This window comes from Erithacus rubecula (genome assembly GCF_903797595.1).
Source record: "Erithacus rubecula genome assembly, chromosome: 14".
In the NCBI taxonomy this organism is placed as follows: Eukaryota; Metazoa; Chordata; class Aves; order Passeriformes; family Muscicapidae; genus Erithacus; species Erithacus rubecula.
The window spans coordinates 780,419-799,686 of NC_136666.1; the positions used below are offsets into that span (position 1 = coordinate 780,419).

Consider the following 19,268-nt stretch of genomic DNA (forward strand, 5'->3'; position numbering starts at 1 on the left):
TGCAACCATTTAGTGCAGCATTCAGTAAAATAAGTCAGGTAACCCCAGTATCCCATGGTACATGCAGCACCTCAGGGACACACAGTGACCTGCAGCAGGAGAGTGTGGGTGTGCTGGCTGATTTGGGACTTTTCAGTTGCATGTTTGCACCCAGATTTTCCTTCAGCAGATCTCCTGCTCTTTGCATTTAAAGTGCCTTAAGTGCAGGTACAAGACTGGAAGAAGCAGGAGCTCTGGTCAGATGGACAGTGGGCTCTGAAAGAATCCCATCACTCCCCAGCTAACATTTCATGCCTCCTCCTGAACACCAGTCCTGTGCTAGTTCTGGGAACAAGGAGCTGGTTGCTGCCTCACACTTCTGCCTCCCCAGTTCATCAAGAGACCTCCTGACACAGCAGGAATAACTCTGTGGAAAATGTATGGATATATGGCATTTCCTAGTTAATATGGTAAAGAAGCAGGAATTTTTTTCACCTTTAATTTGCTTTGAATTGAGGTTTTATTTCTTTTGCCAAGAATTTTATCTCCTGAACAGACAAATGTGAAGGCTGAAACTGTTTTCAGCCTGCAAGTCAAAGGGTACCAGTGTCAACAGCAGGAAACAAATAGACCCCAGAGAAGGGCAGGGCTGGAGGAGCTGCAGACCCAGGGCAGAGCTCTGACATTTGCTGCACTCAGAGCACTTCAGCTCTGTTTGTGAAGCGCTTGGGCTGAAAGCTGCTGCTGTGAGTGCACAGCAGCATCACTAATGATGTTCAGGACCATTGTGGTCAGCCCTTCTCTGAGAGCAGGGAAATACCCTGAGTGCTCCTTTCTTCTTCCCAGACATGGTTGCCATTTCACATAATGGCAAATACCATCCCATCTATTAATCTCTAAATTGTAAACGAAGTTCTGAATTATTAAGGACTTCTTGCCTCGTACAGTATGTAACTGGTCATGGTGAGAGTAACAGCTAATGTTTCCTTGTTCTGCACAAATCATTTTTAGTGTTTGGTATACAAAGTTCCAGGCTTCAGGGAATGCCAGGTTCACAGTGCCCCCTCTAGCCATTAATACTTCCTTCCAAAATTTATTATTCTTTAATCTCTCCCATAACATATGAATTAGAGGCCCCAGTGGAATTTCCTCTTTTTCCTGCATATATCATTTCAGTTTTTGAAATTCTGCAGTACTGCCATGTTGTAAGATTAATATACCACCCTTCTGTTCCTTTGAGCAAGAACTGGAACTTCCAATCGCCAAAAACCCTTTTTTAACTGTTCTGAGTCAAATTTCCATTTTTATGGGGTTAGCAGTAAGTCTTTTGCTTTGGGGGACTGCTGCAATTTATGATCATGCTTTAAAGAAAAGTAAAGCTTGCCCTCCCCTTAGGTACCCACTGCTTTGTAAGTGAGGAAAGTAGCATATTCGGAGGGAAGCATGAAAAATTCTGGAGCTTCAGAGGGCTTCCCTAAAGATTATTCATAAGCTGTCTGAGAAGGCAAAGCAGGGCACTGGGAAAGATTTTGTCAGTTGTTCCTTGCAAGGCAGTCTGAGCTGGTTGGATGCTTTTAAACTCTAAGCCAGTTCCTTTGGTGATCATCTGTTAGTGCTCTAAGAGAACCCTGTTAGTGCAAAACAATAGATAAAAAATAGTTTATGGCTGTTTTCAAATGCTGAAATGTATCTACTTTGAAGTCTGCTCCTGGAAATGGAGTATCTAAGTGCACAGCACTTCAGCTTGGCTGTTCTCTAGGTGCCTCTTTCAGGCTTTGTGCTTCTCTGTGCACTGATCAGCCAGGCAGGAATCAAACCTTAAGCAACACTTAGAGAAATGTGTGTGCAGTTAGTGGAGTCAGGCTCTTGTATTTCATAGTCACCAAATGGGTGGGGTGGAAAATGCTCCCTCCCAGAAGGGGTGAGCCTGCAGTCACGGCTGGGAGGGTGAGGTTGTCTCTCATCATTAGTGTGAGGAGGTGTGAAGACATTGTTGACAGGTAAAGGAACACAGATCTGGAATGTTTTCCACTGTCCAAGCATGCAGCCTTTCATAAGGATCCCTTTCATGAGCAGATGGTGCTGCCTGGGACAGCAGTGATGTGTTCTGCCCTCTGCCACCCTTCCAGCAGCTCAGCTTCTAAAGCATTACAAGTCTTTTCCTGATTCTCAGATTACATTTATTTATTGCCAGTTTATAACAGTTTGTTCTTGAATCCTTTTGCTTAGTTTTTTCTTGTCTTGAGGATTGTTTTGGTGGCAGCCAAATTCTTCCTTAGCTTTGTATTTTAGACTCAGCAAATGTTGCTGTTTCACAGAGACGGACCCAGGTTCCTCTGAGCCAACTCAGATGTGGAACCGCTGATCCATGCTCAGGGAACGAGGGTGGGAACAAGGTGATCCATGCTCAGGGAACAAGGGTGAGAGTCCCCCAAGGCCATCCTGTGCCACAGCCACCCTTGGACAGAGCTGTTCTGCATCCCAGCCTGCTCCAGTCAGCTCACACAGCTCCTGCTGCATCATCTGCTCCAGTGAGGCCCCCATGTGTTGTCAGGATTCTGGGTTTCTGTCACAGCAGCATCTGCTGATAATGGAGCCTGTTGCACATCCCAGATTTCCTTCTGCACAGTGACTTTGACCACAGGTTGATTTCTGACTTAGAACCAGGCTGGAGATGTTGCTGTGTTTTCTGTGCAAGCTGACTTCACAGTTGCTCCCAAGATGGAATATCCATGTGCCCAGGCATCTATCCAGCCTCTGCAGGGACTGCCTGTGTGTGTGAATTGAGCAGGGGTGAGTACTGCAGCTTGCACTAATGTGGCAATCTGTCTTCAGACCAAAGGCAGGGGAAGTCTCCTGGAAAGTGCCAGCTGGCTGCTCTTGGTTCCTGTTGAAACAGATGAAAGCTCTGTCTCTTTAGAAACCTCCTAGTAAAGATTGTTTTCTGGAAGGAAGCTGGGCTAAGACATTACTCTGAGGACTCACTTCCTCAGTGGGAGGCTGCACAGCAGAAAAATAACCTTTCAGATCAGAAAATTCAGCTTGAAGACATAGAAGGCAGTACAACCAATGGCAATAAAAAATGAAGTAAAATACTCTAATAATGAAACATTCGAAAATAAAATCCCCTTTTTAAGGCCTTCTCTTGTATGGGTAGCTGCAGATCATTCACTGAAGGCAGTGATGAAACAATTAAAGATCACTGTTGAGGCATTATAGAATTGAAAGAGATCTGCCTTGGGTGGAATTTTATTTATATGTTTCACCAAATTTATTAGGTTTTTATGGGGCCAAGAGAGAGAGATTGCAATGTTGTCTCGTGGGTCAGATGAGATTATATGGCACTGTACTCTAAGTAGTTTATTACTCCCTGAACCATTGCAGTGTGTGTTTGGAGTCCTGCAGGAAAAGAACAAGCAGATAACTTGGAAACCTTCATCAGACAAAATCCAGCAGTTGTCAGGCAGGCCCCACTAAGAACCACACATTTTTCCAATAACTGGGATTTGGGCAGGCAGAGATGGGTCTGCAGTGCAGGGAACAGCCTTGGAGGGGTTGGGGGCCGTGCAGGAAGGTGGGGTGAGTGTGGGACAGGGCAGAGAGTGACAGGGCAGAGTGTGGGACAGGGCACAGAGTGAGGGACAGGGCAGAGTGAGGGACAGGGCAGAGAGTGGGACAGGGCAGAGAGTGGGACAGGGCAGAGAGTGACAGGGCAGAGTGAGGGACAGGGCAGAGAGTGACAGGGCAGAGAGTGACAGGGCAGAGTGAGGGACAGGGTAGAGAGTGGGACAGGGCAGAGAGTGACAGGGCAGAGTGAGGGACAGGGCAGAGAGTGACAGGGCAGAGAGTGACAGGGCAGAGTGAGGGACAGGGCAGAGAGTGGGACAGGGCAGAGAGTGACAGGGCAGAGAGTGACAGGGCAGAGTGAGGGACAGGGCAGAGAGTGGGACAGGGCAGAGAGTGAGACAGGGCAGAGTGAGGGACAGGGCAGAGAGTGGGACAGGGCAGAGAGTGGGACAGGGCAGAGAGTGACAGGGCAGAGTGAGGGACAGGGCAGAGAGTGACAGGGCAGAGAGTGGGACAGGGCAGAGAGTGAGACAGGGCAGAGTGAGGGACAGGGCAGAGTGAGGGACAGGGCAGAGAGTGGGACAGGGCAGAGTGAGGGACAGGGCAGAGAGTGGGACGGCAGAGAGTGACAGGGCAGAGAGTGGGACAGGGCACAGAGTGACAGGGCACAGAGTGAGGGACAGGGCACAGAGTGAGGGAGAGGGCAGAGTGAGGGACAGGGCAGAGAGTGGGACAGGGCAGAGTGTGAGACAGGGCAGAGAGTGGGACAGGGCAGAGTGAGGGACAGGGCAGAGAGTGGGACAAGGCACAGAGTGAGGGACAGGGCAGAGTGAGGGACAGGGCAGAGAGTGACAGGGCAGAGAGTGGGACAGGGCAGAGTGAGACAGGTCTGCCAGCAGAAAACACTGTGTAGAATGTAAATAATATAAATGCTCTGGCCCTTGTGTGTAGCTGCTGTTCCCTGTGTGCCACCAGCTCATCCTGATCCCATGGGAGTCCCACTCCAGGACATCTGACCTGCACAGAAATACGCTTTCAGCTGGCTATTTGTTGCTTTGTTTTCAACTCTTTTTTTGAGCAATGTAGAATACAACTGGAGGTAACTGGAATTGTTTATAACCTATGCCCAAAGCAGCTGAGACTCCCAGATGACTCAGATGAGTTTGTTAATTGTCAGTTTGTTTTAATGTAACAATTCAAAACTTAATCTATTGTTGAAATATTTATTCTGCTGCTGGTTATTCCATTACTCTTTATGGTTTTTATTCATAAGAAACTACTCAAGGTTGAATATATATGTTTTACATTTCCATACACATGCACTTATGGATATATTTATATATCCATATTTACAGCTAAATAGATAGCAGTGGTGAGCAGTGACATTAATAAGGCCATCACAGAATGACACTGAAGGAGGCAGCTGGGAGCTCCCCCAGTGTGTGCCAGCAATCACACACAGGGCCAAGCCAGGCTGGAATTGTGCTCCTAGCTCAGAGGGAGCAGGGGCAGTGCACTCATTCCTGGAGCTCCTCTCAGGTGTCTGGCAGTGCCATGCAGAGCAGGTTCTCTGTTAACCTGGTTTGGACTCTGCTGTTTGGGAGCAGTGCCTGGTGCCTTGTGTCAGCTGGCACACAGGCAGGCAGTCCTGAGGAAGCCTCCCCTTGAGCATTGTCCTTAAAGGATGAAAAGCAGTGAGTAACTTCTCCAAGTGTTTCCTGTCTTTGATGCACAATGTCTGACATTTGGAGTGACTGGGAGCACCCAAGTTGGTGGCTTTTGTCAGGTGTCAGGGAGGGTGGCCCTCATCCTCATCCAGCCATGCTGTGCTGTTTTCCTCGTTTGTCTGCTCAGAATTGGACCCCAGGGTGCTGGAAGTGCCTTCCAGAAGGGCTGCACAGGCATCCTCTGAAGCAGAGCCTGTGTCTGTAGGCTGGCAGGCCTGGTGGCACTGACAGTATCAATTATGCATGACTGAAATGAAGTGTATTTTAGTAGCAGATAGCTGAAAAGCCTTGCAATGTACTCCTAATCCAGCAGCATCGCCTTGAGCTACTCTGAGGCCTCTTTTTTAAACTCAGACATTAGCACAAAGCACACCTCTGACTGCAGGCATTTAAAGATCAACAAGGGCCGAAAAAGCTTTTAAGATCCACTGAAACCAGGAAAACAACCACGTTGCCTTTCAGTGTCAGGTTAGATTGCCTTCTTATGAGTGCAGCTATTTCAGGTACAGAGTGCTTGGTGGTTTGGGTCTTGTTGTGTGAGGAAAGTGTTCCCCAGAAAACATCTGTTTCTTTCACCTGCAAACCGCAATGTGCTGTGATGAGGCAGGACTGCAGCCACAGAGACCCAGGGGGCGAAGGAAATCTGGCTCAAAGGGATGAGCACGGCTTTCTGAAACATGGTATCAAAAAGAGCACTTAAAAGGAGAGAATGCTTTTAGAGCACAGATACACCACAAATTGGGCAGGTCAGGTTGCTTGGAAGCCTGACATTCCTGCATCTTAGCAGCAGTGTTTGCCTGCTGCTCAGTGCAAGAGAAGTTTATGGTTTTTTCCACAATGGTAAAATGTTCTGCTTTTCTGTAAGAGCAGTAAATCCCCTTGACTTCTGCAGCATCTACAATCCGTACATGCAATAGAGCTGCTGCTGCTTTCCCTTCTGTGGTCACCTCTTCATTTTTAACTTGTTGTTGAAGTTCAAGTGTAGCTCTTGTGCATGTACTACAAGTTTACTACTACACCCTTCATTAGTAAAACTCTTTATAGTAGGTTTTAAGCCAAAAATACTGTAATGTTAACCCTATGCTGTGTTTATTTATATGCATATGTTGTATATACCAAAATAACCATTCATTCAAAATGGAAAAGACATTGTCTTAGAAGGTAGGGAATTACATATTAAAATCATACAGATTTTAAGGGTGCCTCCCTCTCTCCTCTGGGGATGTCAGTGTGCAGCAGCAATGGGTCTGTGTGTGCTGCTGCCCTTGGTTCTGCCTGTCAGGATCAGTGCTGGGTCTGTGTGCCCCGGGTGGGAGAGCCCTGCTGGCTGGGACAGGCCAGTGTTGTGTTTGTGCAGAGCCCCATCTGCCTCTGGGAAGATCACAGAGCAGCTTTCCTTTGGAGCCCAGAGTGCCTCAGTCCTGGCTGGTGCTGCAAAGGACTGTGACAGAGGATAGCACAGTCACTGTGCTGGCTGCAGCCACAGCGTGGATGGGCTGTAATGCACTCAGCCTTGTGCCCTAAAAATGCACAGCAGGTGGCACTGGGCATGCAGGGAGAGGAAAGCCTTCCACGGGGTGGGATTCATCCATTTAGTGAAATGAATGGTCTTTAATTAATTAATTAATTGATGCCTTTGTGTTCTTTCAGAGGATGACATGAACAATTACATCAGCCGCTACTACAATGAGCCCAGCAGTGGTGAGTGTTGCTTGCAAACACAAACGTGAGAGGTGTTTTTGCATTGCACTGTGTGCTGTAAACCAGGTGGGACTGAGCAGTGCTGCACATCTGTCCTGGAAATTAAACCCACCACAGAGTTCATGGAAGTGTGTGCCAATAGTCACTCTGTGAAAGTTGAAGGGTCCCATGTTTGTTCTTGCTGATGGCACTCAGGATAGGTTGGAGATCTGGGAGGGGTTAATTCCCTGTGGCTGGGTTGTCCAGCTCACAGAGCAGTTCAAATGGATCTGAGAATGAACAGTAGGGACAAAATAAATGAAGAGAAAGGAAGTGGGGAGACAGCTTAGCCCAGCACCATGCTGGGAACCTTTCAGAAAGGTAAAACTGAATGGTAGGAAACCTCAGGAGCTGGGCTCTGACCTGAGGGCAGCCTTCAAATGGATGTTCCTGGCAGGCATCCTGCTGGCACAGTGTTCCAGCCTGTGCTGGGGCTCTGCACGGCCCTGCTGGGCAGCACTGGGGGTTCCTGCCTGTGCTGGGGCTCTGCACAGCCCTGCTGGGCAGCACTGGGGGTTCCTGCCTGTGCTGGGGCTCTGCACAGCCCTGCTGGGCAGCACTGGGGGTTCCTGCCTGTGCTGGGGCTCTGCACAGCCCTGCTGGGCAGCACTGGGGGTTCCTGCCTGTGCTGGGGCTCTGCACGGCCCTGCTGGGCAGCACTGGGGGTTCCTGCCTGTGCTGGGGGTTCTGCACAGCCCCAGCCCAGCCCAGCTGTGCTCTGGCTGCTGGCACAGCAGGGCCAGGGGAGGCTGAACAAGGCAGGCTCTGACAGGTGAGGGTGTGCACACCCTCCTTATGAATATAACATTTGTAGGTGTATTAAAAAAGTGGGTGTGCCTAAATATGTGTTACAAATGTATCTCCTCACATATACTTCTCCATACATATACACCATATATAGATATATATATATATGTATATATACAGGGTTATAGGATAAACCCAATGTGTGTGTGCCTGCACATACATGTACATAGAATATACACAAGGTATATGGGTGTATATAATCATATATATGCATTTATGTGCATATATATATATATAATGTGTTACTTACTTTATCCCTATGTATAGTATGCATACATAGTGGAATATAGGTATATCTATAGAAATATTTATCTGTATAAGGATGTCTAGTATATATATAAAATGTATATGTATATAAATCTATAGTGCATTCTATATATCCCACATATATACACACAAACCCAGATAAATATGTAAGTAAACATACATGTACATGTATGTATATAGTGCATCAAATATGTTCTCTCTAACATACACACATCCCCATGTGGATGTTATGTGAGCAGATTTATACATATATAAAGGTATTTGTGTACACATAGATACATCTTGGTACAAATATAAAGACGTGAAAGGCTGTGTGTCTGTGCATACTGAGATATTGTATTAGAATGCATATATTAAATGCATAAAATGTATAAAGGACTGTGAGAGGAGAGATGGTTACAATCTATGTGTATATATTATAGAAATACATGTGTATATATTACAGGAATGAAAATGTGTATCTCTGTATAATGCACATCTTTAATCATGTATATACATCCACACATGGAAATAGGTTTCTGTGTAGCTGAAGCTCTGTAAATGCTAAACAGAAGGGAGTGTGAGTGTCTGGCATCCCTGGGATCCAGGCAGGCTGGAGAGGGGCTCCTGAATCCTTCTCAGCAGGGGAAGGTGCTGGCCCTGTGTGCAGGCACTGCCCAGCACGAGCCCCAGCTGGGCACCAGGGATGGAGAGCAGCCCCAGGAACGGAGCTGGAGCTTGGGAGAGCCCCTGGGCAGAGCTGCCCAAGCTCCGGCTGCCTGGACCACAGCAGCAACAGCAGGAGCAAGAGCAGCAGGAGCAACAGGAACAGGAGCAGCAGGAGCAACAGGAGCAGCAGCATGTGGAGCTGCTGCAGGAGTCCAGAGGAGGTCGCAGAGCTGCTCTTGGGCCAGGCTGGGAGTGCAGAGGGGGCAAGGCCCTGGCACAGCCGTGGCTGCCCCTGTATCCCTGGCAGTGCCCAGGGCCAGGCTGGGATGGGGGAAGGTGTCCCTGCCATGGCAGGGGTGGCACTGGACGGGCTGGAAGGTCCTTCCCAGCTCCAACCATGACTCTGTGAGCACATGGATATTGTATAGTGTCCATACATTGTGTCACTCTGTACATGGGGAGATGGACACACCTGCTGAAGAGCCCTTTGTTTGTCTGTCCACAGGCCAGGGTATGTGCATATGAATATGGCTCATGTATGTTAGATCTGCAAAGGCATTTGTACATGTTTGTGTCTACAGGTCTGTATTCTATTTGCATCACCAAATACAGCTGTAATTATTATGTATCTATAGCCATATTCATATCTGGAGAGCCATACACTTAAGATACAACTGTGTATATACACAGTCTGTATGAAGATACTTCAAGTGTGTGGCATGTGTGTAGCTATCCCATATATATGGGGATAGATATATTCACAGATATGTGAGAGAAACTGGATTAATATATTTTTTTATTTCTTAGGTAATATAAATCAAGGGGGTGTGAATGACTATATACATGTATTGTTTTAATAGGTGTCATATGTATGACAAACAACATGGATCGATCTCTGTGTGTATCATTATTACATATAGATGTTAAATTATATCCCTATATACAAATTCCCCACATGGACACATACAAAGAGAAAAAAATGTGTCTATAGATTTTATTTTAAAACATAATTATATATATTTTAGGAATGTATATAAGACCGTCTGCATATACATCTCTTTTTAATCTATTTTATGCACATTATTATGTATGTATTTTACAGATAAAATATATACTTCTCTATAATTATATAAGTACATGGAATTTTATATATAGGCTGATCCTATATCTGTGTGTCTATAAATGAGGCTGTTTATGCATATATATGCAGACAGATACAAAGATCTGTGTACTACATTGGTATTTTATAGCTGTATAAATATATATAAAGATACATATCTAGATAAAAGGAGATGTACATGTGGGTAGGTATGTGACAGCCATATTTTAAATACATATATGGTTTATATATTAGAAAGGACATGAGTGTATATATATATATATGTATTATGTAAATATGTGTACATATGTGGATATATTATGAAGGGGAAATGTAGATCTATGCATAGAGATATTCCCTCTATAAATATGGATGTCTATCTATAAAGCTATGTATATGGGTATATAAAATCTGTGTATATATGTGTATGTGATACAGAGAAGCCTATGTATCCATTGACATGAATTATACAGAGACCTGTTTTGAAAATGAACACACATGCACACAGAGGGATAAAGTATTGTTTTATTTGTGTCTATCCCTGTACATACATACATCCATCCCCAGGCTCTACAGAACTACAGATATAAAGATGTATGAATCTATACATAGGTGCAGAATAGCTGAAAAGGGAACCATGTCTGTGCATATACATAGCTAATGTGTGTGTGTGTGTGTTCCCTTATAGCAATGATGCATTTCAGAGGTATATCCCGACATATATATATATATATATATATATATATATATATATATATATATATATATGCATACATACATTCCACATGTCTATAGAGATACTCATATATGTGTGCATGTCTGTGTGTGTAAGCATCAGAGATATATACATTATATCCTATATGGGGGGCAGATATACACACATATTCCCCATCTATATGGACAAATGTATATATAAATCTGGGAGGATACCCTGGATATACCTATGCATTTGTGTGAGGTATACACAGGTATAGTACTGCACACAGTATATGGTACTGTTTGTAGATTTATATCCCCATAACATACATCAAGAGATGCTAAAAGGGAGTAATAATTTTATATGTATAGTATGTATCATTGGTATTATGTATGATGTGTTATATATGGATAGCCTTATATCTGCAATCCCTGTGTATGTACACAGAGATTTATGTGTGTGTGTGTGTGTGTGTGTGTGTGTGTGTGTGTGTATACATGTGTGTGGGCGTGTGTTCTATTTAAGGAGAGTAGACTGTGTGTATATGAAAGGAAGAGGTGTCATGTATAGCTATAGTGTCATACAGGTATTATATGTATATATTATTGGATATATGTGTTATATATATCTGTATCTACAGATAGATAGATAGATAATCCCCATATATACATTCCAGATTTATACATACGCACCATGACATAAATATTCATAAATATTCATAAGGTAAGCATACGCGTATAATTGTATATACTCTAAAGAGTAACAATTATGTTTTCAAAATTTTCAAAATTCTTTCCATAGAGAATAATTCTATGTATTTAAAGGGAAAACATGGGTTAATAGTCTCTCTGTGATATGCATGTGCACTGTATCATACATGGATCTCTGTTTTGGCCAAAGGTGTGTTTAGAGAGGTATTATCTCTTACACAGACATCTAGCCTATAAATACACATACACAGAGCAATATGCATACATTTCTACAGAAAGGTAGAGGGGTTGTATATCTTTTATTTAATGGTAGGTAAATGTCTTTCAAGGGGGCACTGTATCTAATGTAAGAGGAGGTCTGTGTACAGTGTGTTCTACATGGGGTTCAGGCAGTCACAATTCCTCATCTCGCTGTAAGATCATGTGTATGTAAAATGGGGTGGGGAGCAGTGAGGGACTGCAGCTATCCACCCACGTAGTGTGTGTAATAAATGAGCGTGCTCATGGATGTATATACAGCTGTGTGGCATTAGCGTGGCTGTATCTCTGCCTATACATCCCCCGTGTTTAGAGCAGGGGATACATAAAAGATGTGTGCATTATTTAAAGACTGGCTCGAGAGAGTGAGGTTGGTAATGTGTAGGTATAAATGTGTGTGTATCCCTGTGAGTACAATTTGGGAGGAGGGTTGAATCTTGCTCCTGTGTGGCAGCAGCTAATTGCAGGTGTTTAAGGGAGGGACTGTGGCCTATACACATATGTGGGTGATAAATGCAGGTCATTGTGCACACATAGACAGCCCTTGAGCTCTGCGAGGCACAGTGTGTTACACCCCTGCAAACACACCGCGAGAGCGGGGGATGGAGGCAGGGCTGTTACTCTGTGTCTGTGTAGGCACGGACATGGATTCAAGTGCAGCACCGCTGCTCTGTGTAGCTCGCGGGAGGTTTGACAGAAATGACCGCGCAGCCCCTCCCGGCTCTGAGCTCTCTCTGCTCTGTCCCGCAGACAGCGGAGTCCCCGAGGCCGCGCTCTGCGTGGTGACCACGGCCGCCATCGACGTGCACCGGCCCAGCGCGGCCTCGGAGCTGTTGGCGGGGGAGGCGCCGCCGCGCCTGGGCAGCACCGGCACGTCGGGCAGCCTGTCGGGCAGCGCCTCGCGCTCCAGCGGCAGCTCAGGCCCGCGGGGCTGCAGCGACAGCAGCCAGACGCTGGGCTCGTCCCCGGACTGCAGCGAGGAGCCGGCGGGGCCCGGCCGGCCGGGCGTGCCGCACAGCGTGGTGCAGGAGCTGCTCTCGTCCCTGTCGGAGGAGGCCTGCCTGGCGCAGAAGGGGCTGGATCCCGTCAACCTGAAGCTGCCCAGCCCCGCCGGCTCCCTGGGGGCCAGCCCCGACCTGGGCCACCGGCTCGCTGTCTACAACCGCCGGAACCAGGAGAGTCTTGATGTCTTCCAGCTCAAGCCACTCCTCGACTGCCCCCAGGCTGCCCCGACGATCGAGGACAAGTACGGGGCGCTGGGGCCGCCCGAGGCGCGGCTGGGCAGGGTTCCGGAGGCATAGGCCAGCCCGGGGACGGGGGACACGCTCGCCACGCCGGCCGGGTGGCGCTGCCGAGGACACAGCGGCAGCTCCTGCAATGGCCACCAGCACAGAGCCAGCGCCACCTCTGCTCACCAGTGTCTGCGGCACCTGACCCGCCTGCCCTGCCACCAGCTCTGGGCCAGCGGGGACCTGTGCTGGCCCTGTGGCACCAAGGGACCTGCAGCAGTCACGGGCCAACATGGACCCGCAGTGCCTGGAGGACACGGGGACTGCAGGAACAGCGGGGAACTCGCACCAGTGCGGGGCCAGCACAACCCCACAGTGCCGGGGAAAGGACAGAGCTGCTGGACAGCTTGGGCCCAGCCTGGTGCCCCTGCCAGACCCCCAGCCTGACCTGCCCAGGGCTGAGCACGGCTGGGAGGGGTGTGCAGATGGGAATAAACTCTGATAAACACATACAGCCTCCTGCCTTGTATTGCTCTCGCCTTCTCTTACCTGCCTTCCCTGCTTCCTTCCACCCACCGCTCCACGTGCCATGCAACTGACCAACAAAAAAACCCCAACAAAAAAAAAAAAACAGCCATGCCAACACCACAGTGACTGACCCCACCTCTTTCCAGTAAAATCCTTTATTTGCCCTTACTCCACAGCGCCGGGTCCCATCACCAGCACTCACTTCTTCTTCAGGAGCTTCGTCATCTCTGGCACCGCCTGCAAACACCAGTGCCAGGGTAGTGCACGTTCCCTCTGACCCCCAGCAACTCACCCTGTGCAGTTCCCAGCCCTGCAATTACACTGCCCACCCTCCCACCCAGCACAACCACTCGAGGGGCCGTGGGTCACCCCAGCTCACAGCACTCCCCACTTCTCTCCTGCTGAATAAAGCCTCTTAATTATTTAAGAGAGCTACATTTCCATTAGGTGGAAATAATGCATTCGTACAAAATTTATTAAGGAAATTGTCTACATGGTGTTTCTTCAGAATGTGACTGTGTCTCTGGCCCACAAAGAGGCCCGTGCTCACCGCAGAGCCAGCGGGCATTATTTCAGGAATGGCATTAAGTGCTGGCAGAGTTTCTGCCTGTGCCTCCACAGAGCCACAACACTCACACGTGTGGCCACACACGGGCACTGGGACAGGGCTGCTCCAGAGGGAACTGCAGCCTCCTCCTGGGCAGCCAGGGAGGCAGCAAGCCCAGGCAGAAGCAATCCTGCCAACTCTCTACTTCCAAACTTCATGAGGCTTAAAAACACACACAAGCACCTGTGTGTGCTTATTTCCAAAACAGTTCAACCTCAGGAAACCAGAATTGTGGTAAGCTGGCTATGACAACTCCCCAGTACAACCTACTTGCAGGGATTCCATTATAAGTATGCAGATCATGACATCAGAAAGCAAATTTTTAAACAACAACCTAAACACCCTCACACATCGTTAACACTCATTAGATTATATTATGTAAACTCCTGTCAGCCCTCCCAAAGTTATCCTGCATATCAAGTTTAGCCTCACCTGAAACAAGTCTGCTACCAGTCCATAGTCTGCCACTTGGAAAATTGGAGCTTCTGGATCCTTGTTAATAGCAACAATGGTCTGCAAGCAAAATTAAAGCACCATATGAGTCCAAATATTGGTCATCCTCTGGGGCTGGATTACAGGGCCAGGTCTCAGCCAGGAAATGGGCTATAGTCTCTCCAAGCCTCCAGAAGCAGAAGATTGACCTGGGCAGTTAATATTTTTCCATCTCACAACCAAACACCACCACATACACCACAATCCCCCTGAAAACGCTCCATTCCCTACTCGCCATACACATCTCTGCTATCCTTCCCTCTTGAAAAGCCTAGAAAAAATTACTACAAAGGATAACCTGCAGATTCTAAACTGCACTACTGCAGAACCAACTTGGAGGCAGCAGCTACAACAAGCACAATAAAGCCCTGCCCAGAGGCCCCTGTACTTACAATGGACATAGCATTTAGTGTGTCACACAGCAGAAAACAGCACAAGAAATCCCAACAGAATGATCCAGAAAACACCTTGGTTTCAGCTCTGCCATACATGGAATCATCCTGAATTGCCTGTGACAGCTTCCAGCAAGACCAGCATGGGCAGGTGTCCTCATCAAAATCTGCAGCAGGGTGGGGGCACTCCGTAGGGGAAGGGAAAGGAATCCTCAAGCAAACCCAAGAGCTGACAGAGGGGTCAGGGCACAGCAGCAGGCAGTGCCAGTGGGAGCAGGGGCTGGGGGCAGCTCCAACCCTGGGGCTGGGGGCAGCTCCCCTGCCACAGCCAGGAGCCCCACTCCATGGCTCTGCTCAACTCATGGCTCACTAAGCAGGGGCCTAGTGGCACTAACTCAAAGGTTTACAAATCCTGTGGCTTTAGGTCCACCAAAATGTTATTTCTGGGCATGCCACTTGTCCCCTGAGAGTCCCTGTAAGGGACCCATGCAAGCAGGCAGTCCCCAGAGCACTGCCCCTGCCCTGTGGCCAGCTCAGAGCCAAGGATGTGCAGGTGCTGCAGCAATGCTGCTCCTGAAATGTTCTCCCCAGAGCTTTATTGGTTTTACTTGTTAGTCCTGTTTGCAAATGCAAGCCCCTCCTGACAAACTGCAGTGCAGGAAGCAAAGCCAGGCTGTGATCCCTGAGGGTACTGGCCCAGTGAGGACTTTCTCTGACCCTCCTCAGGCCCTGCCATTCCTTGCAGAACCATCCACAGGGGCTGATGGCACCACACAGGCTGCCAGCTCTATCCTTAGCACAAAAATAATTCACAAAATACTTGCAAAAGTGTCTGAAGCTTTGGTTTGGTGGCCTAGTCCTTCCTTTGCCTCCTTTAGCTGAAGTAACTTCTGTGAGATTTGGTTCCCTACCTCATTGCTACCTCAGGTAAGCAGCAAAAGCATCACCTTGCTCACAACAGAATTCTGTGAGTTAAATCTCTGAGTAAGAAAAGATAGGGAAATGTCATGAGGGAACTAGAAATAAGGAAAGAAAGCAACAATGATTTTCCAGGTCTCCTCAAAAGCTGCATTTTCTACCTTGCTGTAAAAGAACAAATAAATTATACATTTCACTTGGTAGAAAGCATCTGACTGCTTTGGAAAACACATCCTGAAGTGTACAAGTTCACAATGCCAGATAATTCAGAGTGCTGAGGGAGGACAGGGGATGCTCCAGAGAGCTCCCATGGCTGCAGAATTCTTTGTTTGGGAAAACTGAATCTTTCCCATAACTACCCCACCTAAATGCTTTAGCTAAAAGGATGGCAGAACACATTCCAAATACCAGTAACTAAATCTGAATTTTACAACAGACACATTAGCTTACATTAAGAAAACAGAGATATGGGAGAATGGGAAGGGTTAAATAAGCATCTCATATCAACAAATTTCATCTGTCCTTATTTCTTATAGGAGAGTACCTCAAAATATCAAACATGCCTTTGGAAAAGCCATAAAAGCAGAGGTTTTGCTGTTACAGTACAGGTAATATGAGTGCTCAGTAACAAAGGAAATTTATTACATTATCATTTCTGTAATAAAAGGAAATTCTGGCACTTCAAGTCAGAGGTTCCCAGTGCTGCTGGAAGTCTTAACTGAGAGAAGGCAGCAGATAAACACAAAGGGGGTCACACCAAGTCTTACTCAGCATCCAGTACCCAGCTGCCAGTCAGTGGCTGCTGCTCACCCCACCTGCCCCAGGTGGAGACTGAACTCCAGACAAAGCCAATGGTGCCACTGTGGCCTGGCAGTGCCAGAGGAGTGAGGTGGCCATGGCAGCAGTGCTGTGCTGGACTCTGCTGCACTGCACTGCACTGGGGCAATGCTGTTCTCTTGGGAATACACTGCCACAGTTCCCACCGCTCAACACAGACCTTTACCCCTGCCCATTACACACCCCCAACACTGGGAATTTTGATTGTTTTTTCTCCACTGCATCAACAAATGGTAACACCACTCCAGTCCCTGCTTTTAGAAAGCTTATTCTTTCCATCCCCAAAATATTTATATAATACATGAGGGGTAAAAATGGTAAGAAAGCAGAGATCATCCTACCACACAGGCTGTTTTGTGAGGACAATACCAGTCACAAACTCACTGGTCTGTCACTGGTTAAACACAAGAAATTATCTGCAAAGCTTTGCAACCCTTTTCCTTAGCTTTATAAACTATTCAAAGTTGTAGCTTGGTTAAGTTCATTTCCTGAATATAGGAAAAAAATACATATCCTTTTTAAAAAGTAACTGCAGGATCTCCAGTTTATGATGTCTGGCATTTGACAGTATCAACCAGCAGGTAATTCAGCTCCTCTTTTCAAACACTGCACTGTGGGCCAAACTGGCAATTCCAATTTTGGATTATTTGCTTTGGCAACTAATGAGTTAAACCTTTTAAAGTTTTACTGCCATTTTATAGCAGGTTTCCATTTGAATGGCTAAATGCAGGAATGTCAGAGACATCTTTTACTTTATGGAATAGTAAGTTCATAATTCAAATTGCACATTGTTATGCATGAATTAATATGTCATAGTCTGGAATAAAGGCAAATGGAACTATTGTATAGAATTCAGGCTTATGGGCTTTGGGCTGGGTTTTATTTAAACAAAGTCAATTAGCTGCTTCCGCTGATCACTTTGGGTTGTGATGCAAAGGTTTTTCTAGTGTGTGAGATGTTTTGCCACAGTACCTTTTTTTTCTGTCAAAGAGTGTTTTAAAGCAGCAGGAAATACAAAAACCATCTAAAGCAGTGATGAAAAAGCAAGGAATTCGACTTATTTCCTTTCTCAAAAATCTTTTCTAACACATCCACCTTCACATACCTTGCTGTCTTTCATTCCAGCCAAGTGTTGGATTGCTCCAGATATTCCCACAGCAATATAAAGTTCCTAGGAAAAAACAAGAGACATTTATGATCCTCACACCACAGTGTAAGCAAGCTCTCACAAACCTTAACTCAAATCAGTTACATGCAGCAGTTTTTACATCACAGTAGTTTTCAAAACTAAAGAGGGCAACTGATGATTGGTTCCCTTCCCAGCTGGGGATGAAGTGACTGCAGGAGAATCTCAAAGGGGCATCTAGCAAAGACAGATTAGGGCAAAAAATAAAGTCTGCATCAAAAGCATGCAGTGCTGCCCAGTTAAAGGCCAGGGCACTCCATGCTGCCCATGACCCTGGAGACTGCCAGTGCAAATAGCAGGAAGATACTACAGATGGATACTGCAGCTGCCAAAGCAAACCAAGCCTTTTGTTGGAAACCCCTCAGTCTTTACCCAAGATAGAAAGCACAAAGCTGAAATTGGGGTGTTAGGCCTCTGAAAGGTTCCCTAGAGTGCAGGATAAACCTCTGAGGCAGCCAGGTGGGCTGGGGCACTCCCAGCTGCAGTTCCTCAGCCCTTGTTCCATGTGCACAGGGCCTGAGCCTTCCTTGCCCAGCCCCACAGAGCACAAGGGCTGCCCCAGCTCACCAGCAGCTCTGCACCTGGGGCTCCCCCCTTTCCACCTCCCTGAGCCTCACAGTTAAAAGAGATGAACATGTCGAGGTAAACAGATCTGTATCAGCTGTTTTATTCACAGCTGAAAACCTCCTTCTCCTTGGGCTGAAGTCATCCATTCCACCATCCACCCAAAACCAGGGGCATTTCAGCTCCCTGGCAGCTTTTGCAGCACCACAATTCCAAGCAAGCAGTCAGAGCTAACTAATATTACAGAAGAAAACAGAAAATTGACACATAAATTTAGTCAGGGGTTCATCTTCCAAAAGCACTCAAAAGGTGGCACTTCACATGTGCTTAGAAAAGACACAACCTCAAATACTATCATAATTCAAAAATATCAAGGGTATTCCATATCTAAGAAAAATATAAATCTAATTTACCTCAATAAATAATATTTGGGGGCCAGGAAGGATAAGAGGGTCAAAAGCAATCACTGTGCAGCTGAAACTGCTCTAGAGTTAGTGGCTTTGAGACCAGCCCAGCTGTGGGACAGGCACAGACCTGCAGAGGAGAGTGGCAAACCAAGGTGTTCAAACAGACCCACTGAGTCAGAGTCATCACCCCAGTTAAAGAAAAAAAGGAAGATTGCTTTCTGATGTTTCCACAGCTACAGACTCCTCACTATACTGTTTTGTACATAGGAATAGATAAATGAAATTCAGGAAGTTTTTCTGTATTTTTATACAAAAACTCTCTCCTGTAAAAACTGAAGGGGAGGAGAAATAAAGCAGAAACAAAGTATTTCCTATCAAAGCGGCTTCCTTTGAAATTGAAACACAGAATGTGGTCCATGTATTTCCACAAAGCCACACAGCCGGTGAGCACACTCCAACTCCTTGGCCTCAGCAGCTTTTACCAAGTGCATTACTACTGCAGGTCAATCCATTTCAACCACAGCTGCAATGTAACATAATATGTCCACATTAGAACTCATGGTAAGAATGCAATATTTTAATTATACCAAATAAAAGAACAGATGTTAC

At 46.5% G+C, this 19,268-nt stretch overlaps 2 protein-coding genes across 5 annotated transcripts in view; one reads left to right on the plus strand and one right to left on the minus strand.

Annotated features, from left to right (window-relative positions):
* The window catches only part of TMEM266 (transmembrane protein 266), a 52,554-nt gene extending 39,733 nt beyond the window's left edge, over positions 1-12,821 (plus strand). For all 4 annotated transcript variants that reach the window (XM_079317871.1, XM_079317873.1, XM_079317872.1 and 1 more), the window contains 2 exons: positions 6,924-6,974; positions 12,250-12,821. In XM_079317871.1, coding sequence (XP_079173997.1) covers positions 6,924-6,974; positions 12,250-12,800 — 602 coding nt within the window. In that variant the 3' untranslated portion in view covers positions 12,801-12,821. The remainder of the gene's footprint in view (positions 1-6,923; positions 6,975-12,249) is intronic.
* Positions 12,822-13,379: 558 nt separating this feature from the next.
* The window catches only part of ETFA (electron transfer flavoprotein subunit alpha), a 29,212-nt gene continuing 23,323 nt past the window's right edge, over positions 13,380-19,268 (minus strand). Inside the window, exons 10-12 of the mRNA XM_079318281.1 lie at positions 17,608-17,673; positions 14,296-14,376; positions 13,380-13,493 (exon numbers count right to left, since the gene is read on the minus strand). Coding sequence (XP_079174407.1) covers positions 13,455-13,493; positions 14,296-14,376; positions 17,608-17,673 — 186 coding nt within the window. The 3' untranslated portion in view covers positions 13,380-13,454. The remainder of the gene's footprint in view (positions 13,494-14,295; positions 14,377-17,607; positions 17,674-19,268) is intronic.